Source organism: Trachypithecus francoisi, unplaced genomic scaffold (assembly GCF_009764315.1).
Source record: "Trachypithecus francoisi isolate TF-2019V2 unplaced genomic scaffold, Tfra_2.0 Lachesis_group2, whole genome shotgun sequence".
Taxonomy (NCBI): Eukaryota; Metazoa; Chordata; class Mammalia; order Primates; family Cercopithecidae; genus Trachypithecus; species Trachypithecus francoisi.
Window position 1 is genome coordinate 110322265 of NW_022681465.1, and position 14904 is coordinate 110337168.

Here is a 14904-nt window from a genome sequence, read left to right on the forward strand (position 1 = left end):
CTCGGCCTCCCAAAGTGTTGGGATTACAGGCGTGAGCCACCACGCCTGGCCGCAAGGGAGCCTTTCTTAATGGCACCAGCGAAAGTCCCAGGGCCCATGCCCATTGGACTAACTTGGGTCATGTGTCTGTCTCTGAAGTAGTCACTGGGTCTGACCCTTCCTGGCTTGGATGACATACTCCGGTTTAGAGCTGAAAGTGGAAAATCTGCCAGAAAATGGGATGTGGAGCAGGCCTGGCAGGGATGTCCACGGCACTTCCTCCCCTCATGCCCAGGGCCCTGCCCCTGACTCCACTCCCAGACCTCAGAGCTGGAGCGTCTGGAACTTCTGACCAGACTCCAGCCCACCTCACCCCTGCATGCAGAAATAGGGGTGCTACAAGGGGAAGTGGGGAGGGTATGTGGGGTGCTGAAATGACCTGGGACAGACCTGGGTTCCCATTCAGACTTTGCCACTCACCAGCTGTGTGTCTCCGGGCAAGTCACTGACTCTCTGGGCCTCGGTTTTCCCACCTGTAAAATAATAATAACAATCAGCACATTGATAGCACCTACTATGTACTGTTCCCATTTTAATCACTTTCTAGATACTTTTTGAAAATCCTCAAACTGACCCTAGGAGTTAGGTACCATCACTGTCATCCCCAGATTATAGCTGAAGATGAGTGATTCAAGATAGGTCAGGTAGCAAGCTCAAGGTCACACTATTAGCAATAGACTCCTCAGGAGCAGAGCTAACGTGAATGAACGTGGCTGGCCCAGCGCCAGGGGCAGATACCTGGGGAGAGCCATGAGCTTTGTGATGATCAAGGGGCAATCTGAATGTGTGCTTGGTGGGATCTTGCAGAGGTTGGAAGAGGCCAGAGGAGACTCCACCAGCTCTTGCTGAAAAAGTCTTGCAGCCTCTCCTCAGCCCTAAAACCTTCCCTGAGAGGTGTGGGGGAGCACAGAACACGAAGGTGGGGGTGGAGGGAGGAGGGCGGGGCTATGAGGAGGAAGGGAGGGGGTTCTCCTTTCTAAGCCTCCATCCAGGCCCATTGTATTCTCACAACAGGTTATCAAAAGGAAACTCAGAGAGGGGAAGTGTTTCAGCCAAGGTCACACAGCAAAGGCCCAATTTCTGGATCTCAGTCCTCCCTTGTCTCGTCTTTTCCACTCTGGGGATCCAGAAGTCATTGAAGTCATTGGCCCTGCCTCCCAGTGTGTGTGTGGGGAGCTCATGCTCTGGGGGTGGGAGAGACCGACCTGTCAGCGACTTGAAGGGTGATCGGTTTGGGGGTGGCAGACACGAAGTCCTGATGGGAGGAACCCACCAGCCGCCCACCCACCAAGGCTGAGTGTGTGGGCCTCAGGGGCAACGGCAGCTGAAAGGAGGCAGGTTCTCAGAGAACAGTGACCAGTGGCCACCCACGCCCCTGGTCAGGGCAACTGAGAACTATGGGTCCACTGAATTTGGCAAGTCAGGGGTCACTGGTGACCTTGGCCAGAGCAGTGCCAGAGAAAATGCAGGGAGGAGGAGACAGAGGACAGATGTCTGTCTGCATTCTATAGAAATGAGGGGATGAAGATAACATGGAAGGGTGATGGGTGCAGAGACCAGAGGAGTGGGCTCTAGGGCATGCCAGCAGGGAACACCCTTGCTTCCCTGAAAATAGAGAAAACTGAGTGCAGGGTGTATGGGAACTCTCTATACTATCTTTGTAACTTTTCTGTAAATCTAACACTGTTCTAAAATAGAAAGTTTATTTAAAAATGTTGATGGCAAGAGGTGAGAGTGGGCGTGGCTGGAGAGTTTGTAGGTGGCTGGTGGGGAGGCAGGAATTTGAGGAAGGAAGAGCTTAGATGCATTTAGGGCTTCTGTTTTTTGGATGCAAAATTGAGTGTGCAGGAGGCTGGGGGGTGGGGGGATGGAGGGGTTGGTGAGGAGCTGTGAGCTAGGACAAGTCAAAGGAAGTTGGAAGAGGCTGAGGCCACAGATGCTCATGGCCAGCCATCTGTCTGCCCCTCCCTGGCTCCCTCCTCCCCAGAATTCTGCTCTTCATGCCTCAGGGTGGGGGATGGCTGAAGCCCTGTCCCCCATGGCTCCCCCCACTTCCTTTTCCCACCCTGTGTCACCCACTCCCTTAGGGATCCCCACTGCATGCCAACCACACCTACTGGCCAGTTAGTCTAGGGCACAGGGCCTGGGTCTCTCCCTGCCTGGGCCTCACTCTAGTGGGGGCCATGGAGAAACTGCCACGGCCAGGGCTCGGTGGCTCAAGCCTGTAATCCCAGCACTTTGGGAGGCCGAGACGGGCGGATCACGAGGTCAGGAGATCGAGACCATCCTGGCTAACACGGTGAAACCCCGTCTCTACTGAAAAATACAAAAAACTAGCCGGGTGAGGTGGCGGGCGCCTGTAGTCCCAGCTACTCGGGAGGCTGAGGCAGGAGAATGGCGTGAACCCGGGAGGTGGGGCTTGCAGTGAGCTGAGATCCGGCCACTGCACTCCAGCCTGGGCGACAGAGTGAGACTCCGTCTCAAAAAAAAAAAAAAAAAAAAAAAAAAAAGAAACTGCCACGGCCAGTGGTCCCTAGACATAGTGGGCACTGACTTCCCAAGGCAGGGACTGTGAACATTTTGAGTTTTTTTTTTTTTTTTTTTTTGAGACGGAGTCTTACTCTGTCGCCCCGGCTGGAGTGCAGTGGCGGGATCTCAGCTCACTGCAAGCTCCGCCTCCCGGGTTTACGCCATTCTCCTGCCTCAGCCTCCTGAGTAGCTGGGACTACAGGCGCCAGCCACCTCGCCCGGCTAGCTTTTTGTATTTTTCAGTAGAGACGGGGTTTCACCGTGTTAGCCAGGATGGTCTCGAACTCCTGACCTCGTGATCCGCTCGTCTCGGCCTCCCAAAGTGCTGGGATTACAGGCTTGAGCCACCGCGCCCGGGCACATTTTGAGTTTTAAGAGGGTTCTTCCAACTCCAGAGCACCAGGAACCACTGCCACATAGGCAGCACTGCTCTCCTCTTGGCATAGCCAGTTACCCAATGCAGAACTCGGAGGCCCGGCTAGAACCACCTCCTCCTCCTGGTGCGGATGGGACCAGGTGAAGTTTGCTCAGGGAGGTCGAGGTTGGAGACTTTGCTGTGGTCCACTGAGCACTGTGGACGGTTTCATGGTCCTAACCCAGCAAGGAACGGAGTTCTGAGAGGCCCTGGCATGGTGTCCACTCCCTTGCAGGAGACTTTTCTGAGGCCCCCTCCCCTTCTGTGCTTAGAGTTTTAGAAGATAAAGGTGCCAAGAGGCTGGCCCTGAGCGTCCTTGCAGGAGCCCTGCCCTGGGAGTCTGGGGTTAGATGCTGCTTCCGGTACTCTACTTGGGACTCCTCTGGGATGCCTGAGGCTTGGGAGAGAACGCAAAGGATTTCCTAGCTAGCCCCATCTCAGAGGGCACAGGCTTGGAGGGGAGGAGAGGCCTGGAATGGAGGGATAATGAGCCGGGTAGGGGCTGAGAATGGCCTGGAATAACTGGTCATAGAGCCGAGATGGGGGACTGTGATTGGGAATTGGGAACTGGGATCAGGATGAGACTGGGATGGGCTGGACTGAAGAGGTTGCCGTGAGAAATGTTGGGGGGGAAGTGCTAAGCATGGGGCTGAAGCTGGGATGGGAAAGGAACTGGGTTGGATTTGAGGGTGGGATGCAGATGGCAGTGGATATGATGGGATAGACTAGGCATGGACCTCTCAGAGGAGACGGGCCAGGGGTGGGCTGGTGTGTGACCTGGGTTGGGATGAAAATGGGTTTAACATGGGGTGGGACGCACCAGGAATGGAGATCAATGAAGCAATGGGCGGGGCGGGACCGGATTGGGACGGGGGGTGGGCGTGGGGAGGTGGGGACGGGGCTGGGTTCGGGGCTGGAAGGAGGGCTAGCGCCGAGGTTACGGACGGGGCAGGTGAGGGTTCGGGACGTGGGTGGGGCTGGCCCCGGAGCGGAGCGCAGGGGCGGCGGGTGAGGGGCGCGGGGCCGCCCGGGGCAGGCCGGGAAGGGGGGGCGGGCCTCCCCCTGGGCCGGGCCGGGGCGGCGCTAGGACCGAGCGAGCGGAGGGAGCGAGCCGGGCGGAGCCAGCGCCCCCCGCCCCCCGCCGGCCGGCTCCCCTCCCCCGGCCGCTGGCTCGCTCGGCTCGCGACGCTGCAGAGGCTCCGAGGCGGCGGCTGCGACTCCCTCTTTCCCTCCCTCCTCCTCCGTCCGCCCGTCCGTCCGCGCGTCTGTCCGTTCGGCCCGGTCCGGCCCGAAGCATGGCCGGCGTCAGCTTCAGCGGCCACCGCCTGGAGCTGCTGGCGGCGTACGAGGAGGTGATCCGAGAGGAGAGTGCGGCCGACTGGTGAGCCCCCCGCCCCCGCCCCCGGCCCTTTGTCCCCGCGCCGCCGCCGCGCCTTTGTTTCTCTCCCGCCCCGCCGCCCCGCCGCCGGGAAGGGAGGGGGACCCCGAAATGGTGCAGCGGGCCGGGAGGGCCGGGAGGGGCTGCCTTTGTGCGCGCCGGGGGAGGGGCCGGCGGGCCAGGCGGGGCACTGCCGGGCCCCAAGTGGCCGGAGGCGGCCCCAGGCGCGCGGTGGGAGCGGCGGCCGGACGCGGCCCAGAGGCGCGGGGTCCCGATGTGGGGCCCAGGGCCGCGTGGCCCTGCGGGAGCCCATCCCCCACCCTACCCCCCGGGCCCGGGGGACAGGTGTGCACGGGGCGGCCAAGGGCACCTTCGCCACCTTCGAGCGGGCGAGGTCCGGGCGGGGACGGGGCGGGGACCGAGCTAGCGGAGCCAGCGCAGTCTGCCCGGTTCATCCCGGCCCGGCCACAGCACAAAGGAAAGCGAGGGCGGGGGAGGAGCGGAGCGGGCTGGGGGCCGGGCGCCCCGCCCACCGGGGGCCTCTCGGAGTGGGCCGCCCTCCCCCCGGAAACCTGGGCTGGAGTGAGGTGGAAGGATGTTTGCTGCCACATGGCGACCGCGAAGTGACTCCCTTACCGCCGCGGGTCGCGGAGGTGGCAGGGGTGAGCTCTCCTCCCCTACCTGAAGGGGACTGCGGGGACTAGGCACCTGGCTGGGGGGCACCGAGCTGCCTGTCTAGGGCGCCAGCTGAGGTCCCTGGGAGGAAGTCCTCTGGAGAACAAGTGTGGAGGGAGCCCCCAAAGAGGGCTGAAGGGGTGAACAGATCCACGGGCCCTCGGTCCCTGATGGGGGAGGAGCTGGGCCGCCCCTCTCCCCGCCCCTCAACTATTGTCTCCCCCTTGAGCTGGGGGAGGGGATGGACCACCTGCTCTGGGGCTGGCGGCGGAAAAAAGAAACGGAGGGGTTCCTCACTGCCCCATCCTGGAATCCTCTTCCTCCCCACCCCACCCCGTAATACTCTTGGGGAAGGTGCCCATCTGGTTCCTAGGCCTCCTCTCCCTGCTGGCAGATGGGAACAGGCTCTTCTTGAGGAAACTGAGGCAAAGAGGAGGGCGGGTCTGAGGGACCCCGCTTAGGCTGGTCTCACCCACCACTGGGTGGGCAGTCAGGTGGAGACTCTGACCTGGGGGCTCCTGGAGGAGAGGATGAGATGGCTGGGCATCCATGGCATGGTACTGCAGCACTGGCCAGCAGCCAGGCCTGGAGGGATGGACGTGAGAGAGACAAGCTCTCATGTCCTGCAGGTCAGTCACAGGAGAGGCCAGCACAGACTCAGCAGGCACTCGGCCCACCCATTGTCCTAGCCCTGCCCCAGGGGGGGCTGAGATCATGGGAGGAGCTCTGGGCAAGTGGCCGGCTTGGCCTGGTGTAGGAGCTGGCTTCGGGGTAAGGCCCCGCCTGGGGAGAGGCACAGCTCACCCCAGAACACCTCCTTCACCCTCCAGTCTGGAGGGGTGTTGTCTACCACCACCCCATTTTCTCCTAAAAGCAGAGCCCTGGTGGCCTATTGCCAGGGCCACAGAGCCCCTGTTGCTCAACATCCTGCTCAACAGAGGCCTGCCCCCCCCACCCCAGCAGTATCCATGTGGCCAAAGCGAGTTATTCATCACTGGTGTGCGTCACCCCCCATCTGGGTTGTGTGTGGGACACACAGATGCACACATGCACATATTCGTTCACTACGGGCCCAGATCACATTTTGAAAAAGGGATGTGAGGATCACTTTCTGCACAAGAGGATATGAATACCCAGTGCCCAGCATGGAACCAGGGGTGCAGTAAGGTCTGAAGACTCAGAGGCAGACCCTGCACATAGGTCCAGAGGGAGGGGTGTCTTGGGTAAATTGCTGTCTGCCCCCGCTTACCTTGCTTCCAATGGGGAGGGGTGGTTGGGGGGGGAGTTCGCTTCTAGGTGGCAGGGCCTCTGAAGCGGACCACTACTCTGGCACAGGGAGCAGGGGACCCAGGAAATGAGGTTGTATAGTGGGAGGGGCCGCTGTTGTCCTGGTTGTGATATGACTCACTGTGATCATACACAAGTTCCTGGTCCTCTTGGAAAGAAAAGGGATTGGGCCCAGCCCTACCTCAGATACTGAAGGCCTTTCTAGCACCACCATCCTGAGAGTGATGGTCCTGAGGGGTCCACTTGCCCTCAGCCCCCCACCCCAGCTCACCCCAGGGTCTCTGGAACTGCCACATTCCAGCTCCCATCTCACACTGGTTCAGTTTCTCTGGCTAGATGGCTTCTAAGTTGGTGTCAATATCACACATACTTACGGTATGCGGTGTGCTGGACCCCAGGACCCAGAGAGTAGGATGTGCTGATTGACTGAGTCAGCGTTCCTGCCTTCATGAGGCTTACAGTTGGGGGCAGTGTCTGTCTCCAGGAGTTGGAGCTGGTGAGATGTGTAGATGCCTGGTTCCCTACCCCATCCTGATTCCCTGTGGTTTCACCAGCTTCCGCCTGGTGCACCACCAGGCTTGGGATGCCTCTGATGTGTTTGAGAAGCACTGGTCTTTGTATTCCTGCTGGGATGTGGTGGGTGCTCTGGGAGGGGCACCTCAGGGGAGGCTGCTGGGGGCCAGCAGCCAGCACTGGGCTCTGAAGAACGGAAGGATTCCACTGGGAATAAGCGTGGGGCAGAGGAGCAGGTCTTGCCTTCCATGTGAAGAGAACAACATAGGCAGAGGCTCCAGGGTGAGCCCTGTCCAGAACCCTGCTTGGGTCAGGGAGCCGTCCAGTGTGGCCCAAGTCTGCGGTGTGGACAGGGCAGTCTGATGGAAAGGCAAGCTGGAGGGTTTGAACTGGGGTATGGTTTCTGCTGGAGAAGGGCTGTCGCTTGAGCAGGAAAAGGTGGCCGGAGGTGGGTAGGCAGGGGCTGAGGATGGAAGGCGCCCCAGGGAGCCTGGGCAGGCCAAGACAGGTCCTCTCAGGGAGGCTTGATATCTAGAGCAGTCTCTAGGAACTAGGGTCCCTGGTCTCTGCCTCAGTTTCTCATCTGTGCATGGAGAAGGACAGAGCGTGCTTCTCTCAGGGCCCTTTGTTCCCGTGGTGGGTTAGGGCAGCAGGACAGGTGGTGGGCCAGCTGCACTGGGAGCAGCTGTCAGGGTCAGGCCGGAGCTGGGGGAACAGTTGGACCAGGAGCTCCCAGCCCCCCAGCCCACCTGTGTTCCTTCCTGGAGGTAGGAAGTGGGGAATTCAGGAAGGGGAGGGGCTGGGGCCATTTGGCCCTGGCCACAACCTCTTAAGATGTCCCCTCCGTCCCTCCTGCCTTCATCTCCTTTGTCCCTTCACTTCTGTCCTTTCTCTTTTTCCTCCTCTCCCTGTTTCTCCCTCTGCTTCTCCCCTCCTCTTTCTCTTCCCCCTTGCCCTCCCTTACTGCCTCCCCTCCTCACAGCCCCAGCCTCCTGCCTTGGCACCTGGGAATAGGAGTTTGGAGAAGGAGTTGAGCCCTTTCAAACCTCAGGGACAAGGCCCTTCCTCCTAGGCCCGGCTCTCCTCCCTCCCAGAAGGTCCTCAGCCTGGGCCTGCATGGGGTGATGGGGGAGGCATCTTTGCATTCCCTTCCGTGAAATGGATGCTCTGTCACCACAGCCTATCAGAAGGAGCCAGGGCACACAAAGCTAGGGAGGAGGAGGAAGGCCACCAGGTCAGCTTTCTGTTGAAGCTCAGGTGGAAGGAAAGGCCAGCAGTCTCAGGAGGCCTCAGCCAGGGCTGAGGCAGCCTAGGGGCTGGAAGGCCTGGAGCTCACGCATGGCCACCCTGGGGCCAGAGTCTGGGCGAGAGTGACTGCAGTGACCTCATCCCCATTTCAGAGAGGCGGAGATTGAGGCTGAGGGCGGGTCCCCAGGGTCCTTTGTGTTCAAGGAGAATGCAGTTGGGGTGGGCCAGTCGTGTGCCAATTGCAGGGTTGCCATGGTTACCGGGGGATGCCCAGAGCTGTAGGAGCACCAGGTTCTCACTTCTCCTCCTCCCTCCCCGGGGGAGGGGCAGCGGGGACCAAGGCATGTGCCAGGTAAGTTCCTGGCACTAGCCAATGGGGGATGAGGATTGTGGTAGCCAGGGAACAGTAACCAAGGAACCGTCGCCTTGGAATCTCCATCACACACCCGCTCCACTGGTTGTAGGCTGCCAGGGCCAGGGCCGGGATGCTGCGCACTGAGCTCGACCAGCCAGCAATTTCTCCCCTCACTGCCTGTGCCCCACCTGACCCCGGCCTCCAGCGGCACCCTGCTGGGCTCCCGCCTGAACCAATGACTGGCCCTGTTGTCATGGCTACAGCAGGAGCCCTCCCTGTTCCTGTCCTACCCCCTCCATGTCCCCTATCCCTCCCCAGAGCCGTCCCCACCCAGAATTGGCTACCTGGGCCCTGACAGTTTGACAGCCACCCCTCCCTCTCCCCAGGGCTCTGTACACGTATGAGGATGGCTCGGATGACCTCAAGCTTGCAGCATCAGGAGGTAGGAATTCCAGCCATTCCTTCGCCTTCCTCTCCACCCCCTCCTCCGGTTGTTTTCTTCCCCACCCACCTGACTGTAGGCCACCTCCCCGCCTGCACCCTGCAGCCCCACACTTGCCTGGATTTGGCTGATGTCCTTCCTCCAGTCATCCCTGGGTCCCCAGGGTGGGGAGGAAGCTTGGAGTCTTGTTGAATGTTGGATTTATGAGGCTAAGCCTCCAACAGGGAAAGTGACTTGCCTAAAGCCACACAGCTGGGACACTTTGGGGGAAGGGCCCTATTCACCGCCTTCCCCAGAGCCAGAAGGCTTGATTGTGCCTCTGGGTACTGGCACCTGGTGAGACATGATGATGTGTGAAGAATGAGACCTGAGTATGAAGAACAAACACTTCCTCAGTCCTACCCCAAATCAGGGCCTGCAGGAGTCATAGGCAAAGCTACATCCCTGTGCACCGCCGCCCCCACACATACCAACACCAAACTGGGGCCCACAGATCCCGGAGACCAGAAGACCCCTGGGGGGGCCTGTGGAGCCCTGGTGGAGTCTTTCCTTTGAGTTCCAGGCTCTTTTTGAGAAGGGTTTAGGAGGCAGAGAGACCTGACACTCTCCTGGTTACCCCAGAAGGGGGCTTGCAGGAGCTTTCGGGACACTTTGAGAACCAGAAGGTGATGTACGGCTTCTGCAGTGTCAAGGACTCCCAAGCTGCTCTTCCAAAATACGTGCTCATCAACTGGGTATGCGACCGGGGCTGGGGAAGGGAGCCGAAGGCCCAGAGCAGTCGCCCTTCCCATCGGCCCTCTGACACCCGTGGAGAGGGAACCCCACCAGTTCCGGGGAAGATGCACCCTATCATGTAGGGCCCCCCCTTATCCTTTCCCGACCGCCGTTTTGCTGGGTACTTTGCAGGTGGGTGAAGATGTGCCTGATGCCCGCAAGTGCGCTTGTGCCAGCCATGTGGCTAAGGTGGCTGAGTTCTTCCAGGTGTGTGTCGGGGCCGGGGCTCTTAGGGGTGGGGACAGCCACCAGGGTCTGTGTGCTGGGGTGGTGATGGCGGGAGGGTGGTGCCACCTGAGCACTGCCATCTTCTTGTGGAAGGGCGTCGATGTGATCGTGAATGCCAGCAGCGTGGAAGACATAGACGCGGGTGCCATCGGGCAGCGGCTCTCCAACGGGCTAGCGCGGCTCTCCAGCCCCGTGCTGCACCGGCTGCGGCTGCGAGAGGATGAGAACGCAGAGCCCGTGGTTAGTGTGTGTTTGGCACCCGTGGGCTCTGCCTGCGTGGCCTGGTGCTCGAGTCTGGCCTGCCCGGTCCCTCTTAGCCCTCACCCTTTAGGTGTGGGGGGCTCCTGGGGCATTCAGCCTGCCCATGCTGGGTCCTTCGACACCGCAGGGCACCACCTACCAGAAGACAGATGCAGCTGTGGAAATGAAGCGGATTAACCGAGAGCAGTTCTGGGAACAGGCCAAGGTATGGAACCCTGAGCCTGGCCTGGCTGAGCCGCCCCTCGTGGACCCCATGGGGCAGGTCTGAGTCCCTCACTGCAGTGGCATGGCCCATGCCACATGCCCTACCCCCAGCCATGGGTAGGAAGGGGCCGGAGGGACAGGGTTCAGGCGCCCAGGCTCAGGGCCTACCCTTGCTCACACTGGGGCTCGCAGAAGGAAGAAGAGCTGCGGAAGGAGGAAGAGAGGAAGAAGGCCCTGGATGAGAGGCTCAGGTTTGAGCAGGAGCGGATGGAGCAGGAGCGGCAGGAGCAAGAGGAGCGTGAGCGGCGCTACCGGGAGCGGGAGCAGCAGATTGAGGAGCACAGGTGAGCCCGCCCGCCCGGCAGCGCTCCAGGACCCCTCAGGCGCACCCTGACGGGTGCCGGCTGCTTATCGTTGCAGGAGGAAACAGCAGACTTTAGAAGCGGAAGAGGCCAAGAGGCGGTTGAAGGAGCAGTCTATCTTTGTAAGTTCTTGGCCAAGGCTCCCGGTCTCTGGGTCAGGGAAGTGAGAATGGTCCCTGTGTTCCTGGGCCTTGTGGGCAGATCAGTGGCTGGGAGACAGTGGTGGCTGTTCTGGGGACCTGCATGGGCACAGGGTGCCATGGAGCATCAGGCCTGGCACCTCATCACATGGGGCTCTGGCCTCTGGCTGTGGAAAAAGACTACTTTGGAGAAGCTTGTGCTCTAGATTGGAAGAGAAAATCCATCTAGACCCAGACCCTCACTGACCAGGCTCCCCCTCCCTTCCCCCGGGGTCTCTCGGCAGATTAGACACTGTTCCTGCACTCTGAGGGGCCACCAGGCCTGGTCCCGCCACGGGAGTGAGGCAGGCGGCATGGGGGAGCCTGGGCCAGTGCTGAGCATCCGTAGCCAGTGTGCTGCGTCTCCTTGGGAGCAGTCTCTTTGTTCCAGGGGTCCCATCTGAATCTCCAGACATTGGGAATTGCGTGTAGGTCCTGTGGATTGGTCCCTGAAAATTACAGCAGAGTCACATCTTCATGCTTTGAATTTAGTATTTTGGAAATAGCTAATGTCATTCAGTACTGAGCGTGGCTCAGTTCAGGAAGGGAGGTGGGTTGATACTCATCTGGACTGGGACTGTGATAGGCAGATGCAGGGCTGTGGGGACTGAAATGGGCTCCAGAGTCACCCACAGGAGGCTGAGAGAGAGGAGGCAAGACAGTCCTGCAGGCACCAGCATTAAATCACTCCAGTCACATTGGCCCTTGGATGGGATGGGGACGATGTGTGGCTGGCTGGTAAGCTCCATTCTCAGTCATTCATTCAACACACACTTGCCACCTGCCATATACAGAACATGGTGGAGAACAAGCTGGGTAAGATCTTATTTTCATAAGCTGATTCATGTTTTGTTTTGTTTTTTTGTTTTGTTTTTTTTTTTGAGATGGACTCTCACTCTGTCACCTAGGATGGAATGCAGTGGCATGATCTTGGCTCACTGCAACCTCCGCCTCCTGGGTTCAAGCAATTCTCTCCCTCAGCCTCCTGAGTAGCTGGGATTACAGGCGCACACCATCATGCCCAGCTAATTTTTGTGTTTTTGTAGAGACAGGGTTTCACCATGTTGGCCAGGCTAGTCTTGAACTCCTGATCTTAGTTGATCTGCCTGCCTCGGCCTCCCAAAGTGCTGGGATTACAGGCATGAGCCACTGTGCCCGGCCACATGTATTTGCTTTAATTGTGGCAAAATACATAAAATGTACCATTTCAGTCATTTTAAAATCTGCATTTCATGAAGGGGCATTAAATTCGTTCCCATGGTTGGATAACCACCACCCCTGTTCATTAAACACAAATTCTGCCCCTCCCCACTGGCCAGCTCCTGGCAGCCACCATTCCACATTCTGTCTCTATGAAGTTGACTATGCTGGAGACCGCCTATCAGTGGAATCACACAGTGTTTGGCCTTGTGCATGTGGCATATTTCACTTAGCATGATGTCCTTAAGGTTCATCCATGTTGTAGCATGCGTCAGAATTTCCTTCCTTTTGAAGGCTGAATCATATTCCATTGTATGGATATACCACAATTTTTTATCCTTTCAGAGTGAGGGTTATTTATTTATTTATTTTTTGAGATGGAGTATCGCTGTATTGCCCAGGTGGAGTGTAGTGGTGCGATCTCAGCTCACTGCAAGCTCCGCCTCCAAGGTTCACACCATTCTCCTGCCTCAGCCTCCAAGTAGCTGGGACTACAGTCACCTGCCACCATGCCTGGCTAATTTTTTTGTATTTTTAGTAGAGACAGGGTTTCACTGTGTTAGCCAGGATGGTCTCGATCTCCTGACCTTGTGACCCACCTGCCTCAGCCACCGAAAGTGCTGGGATTACAGGCATGAGCCACTGCGCCTGGCCTGCCTCCCAGGTTTAAGTGATTTTCCTGCCTCAGCCTCCCAAGTAGCTGGGATTACAGGCACCCACCACCATGCCCGGCTAATTTTTGTATTTTTAGTAGAAATGGGGTTTCACCTTGTTGGCCAGGCTGATCTCGAACTCCTGACCTCAGGTGATCCACCTCGGCCTCACAAAGTGCTGGGATTACAGGCATGAGCCACTGCACCCGGCGGATAAAGTTTACTCTTTTTTTTTTTTTTCTGTAGAAAAAAAAAAGTTTACTTTTTTTTTTTTTCTTTTTTTCTTTTTTAGTAGAGACGGGGCTTCACCATATTGACCAGGATAGTCTCGATCTCTTGTCCTCGTGATCCACCCTCCTCGGCCTCCCAAAGTGCTGGGACTACAGGCGTGAGCCACTGTGCCCAGTCAAGTTTATTTATTTATTGTTTTTAAATTTTTTTTGAGACGGAGTCTTGCTCTGTCGCCCAGGCTGGAGTGCAGTGGCACAATCTCAGCTCACTGCAACCTCTGCCTCCTGGGTTCAAGCGATTCTCTTGCCTCAGCCTCCTGAGTAGCTGGGACTACAGGCGCCCGCCACCTCCATGCTCAGCTAATTTTTGTACTTTTGGTAGAGACAGGGTTTCACCGTGTTGGTCGGGCTGGTCTCAAACTCCTGACCTCGTGATCCGCCTGCCTCAGCCTCCTGAATTCCTGGAATTACAGGCGTGAGCCACTGTGCCCTGCCCGATAAAGTTTATTTATTTTTTTAATTTTATTTTTATTTATTTATTTATTTTTGAGATGAAGTCCCACCCTTGTCCCCCAGGCTGAAGTACAGTGGTGCTATCTCAGCTCACTGCAACCTCTGCCTCCTGGGTTCAAGCGATTCTGCCTCAGTCTCCCAAGTAGCTGGGATTACAGGCGCCCGCCACCACGCCTGGGTAATTTTTGTATTTTTAGTAGAGATGGGTTTTCACCACGTTGGCCAGGCTGGTCTCAAACTCCTGACCTCAGGTGATCCTCCTACCTTGGCCTCCCAAAGTGCACCGCACCCGGCCCCGATGAAGTTTATTTTTATGCTAACATTTCAAACGTACACACATGCAGGTAGACAGAATAGTGTTGTGAACCCCCTGAGCTGATTTATTTTCACCAGTTATCAACATTTCAGGTAAAGTCTAAAGGAGCTTACCATTATTTTATAGCCCCATCTGGCCCTTCAAGTATAGTTCACCTGAGAGTGACAGTGGACATTCTAGCAGGTCAGTGTGGTTCCCTTGCAACTTCAGGTTCTCTAAGGAAGGGCACGTGTGAGAGACTTTGGGATTTAGCACTATAAAATGCTTTCTCTTGGCTTAAGGAGCTGTCTGCTTTCTCTCCCCTGTTACGAATTGTGTGCCATATCTGGGTTCCCTTTTTGCCTGGCCTGCAGGGGAGCTCCCGTGTATCTGAAAATGCTTTAGGCACAGCAGTGGCTTTGACCTGTGTGGTTAGTGTGTTGGTCTCTCTCCTCCCTCTGGGCCTTGCTTGTTTCAGTGTTGTTCACATGATTGGTAGTTAAAGCCTTTGTGGTGAGTCAGGCGTGGTGGCTCACGCCTGTAATCCCAGCACTTTGGGAGGCCGAGGTGGGTGGATCACCAGGTCATGAGATCAAGACCATCCTGGCTAATACGGTGAAACCCCGTCTCTACTAAAAAATACAAGAAATTAGCCGGGCGCGGTGGCGGGTGCCTGTAGTCCCAGCTACTCAGGAGGCTGAGGCAGGAGAATGACGTGAACCCGGGAGGCGGAGCTTGCAGTGAGCTGAGATCGTGCCACTGCACTGCAGCCTGGGCAACAGAGTAAGACTCCATCTCAAACAAACAAACAAAGCCTTTGTGGTAGCTACCCCTGGTCCTTACTTTGAACAAGGCAGAGGAACCAAGTGAGATTACAGCAGGCAAGGGGCAGAGCAGCAAAGGCTGGTGGGACACAGGCTCATGGGAAGGCGAAGAGCCTGGGCTGTCTGGAACTCCGTGGGCTGAGGAGTGGGGGAAATTTGATTGGGAAAGGGGAGCAAGGGCAGAGGAGGAGTTTAGACTTCATTCTGGGAGTCACAAAGTTATCGTTGAGGTGACAGCCCTCCTGAGGTGGGATACTGCAAAGGGCCCTTCTCCCAGTGCCCTTGACAGATAAGTTAAAA

The 14904-nt window shown here is 57.7% G+C and overlaps 1 protein-coding gene and 1 long non-coding RNA gene across 5 annotated transcripts in view; one reads left to right on the forward strand and one right to left on the reverse strand.

The window, feature by feature from the left end:
- Positions 1-6584, reverse strand: LOC117065330. Its single transcript, XR_004429890.1, has 4 exons — positions 6286-6584; positions 5545-5621; positions 460-512; positions 1-205 (listed from the first exon to the last, which is right to left on the reverse strand). It is a non-coding gene; the product is annotated as an uncharacterized LOC117065330 (long non-coding RNA).
- The window catches only part of DBN1 (drebrin 1), a 16974-nt gene continuing 6129 nt past the window's right edge, over positions 4060-14904 (forward strand). Inside the window, exons 1-8 of one of the 4 annotated variants that reach the window (XM_033180006.1) lie at positions 4060-4364; positions 8826-8881; positions 9503-9615; positions 9788-9862; positions 9977-10123; positions 10272-10349; positions 10541-10692; positions 10769-10832. In XM_033180006.1, the coding sequence (XP_033035897.1) occupies positions 4279-4364; positions 8826-8881; positions 9503-9615; positions 9788-9862; positions 9977-10123; positions 10272-10349; positions 10541-10692; positions 10769-10832 (771 nt within the window). In that variant the 5' untranslated portion in view covers positions 4060-4278. Of the gene's footprint in view, positions 4365-4566; positions 4707-4788; positions 5024-8825; positions 8882-9502; positions 9616-9787; positions 9863-9976; positions 10124-10271; positions 10350-10540; positions 10693-10768; positions 10833-14904 lie in introns of those variants that run through there. The other 3 variants (XM_033180008.1, XM_033180007.1, XM_033180009.1) reach the window with 3 other exon arrangements.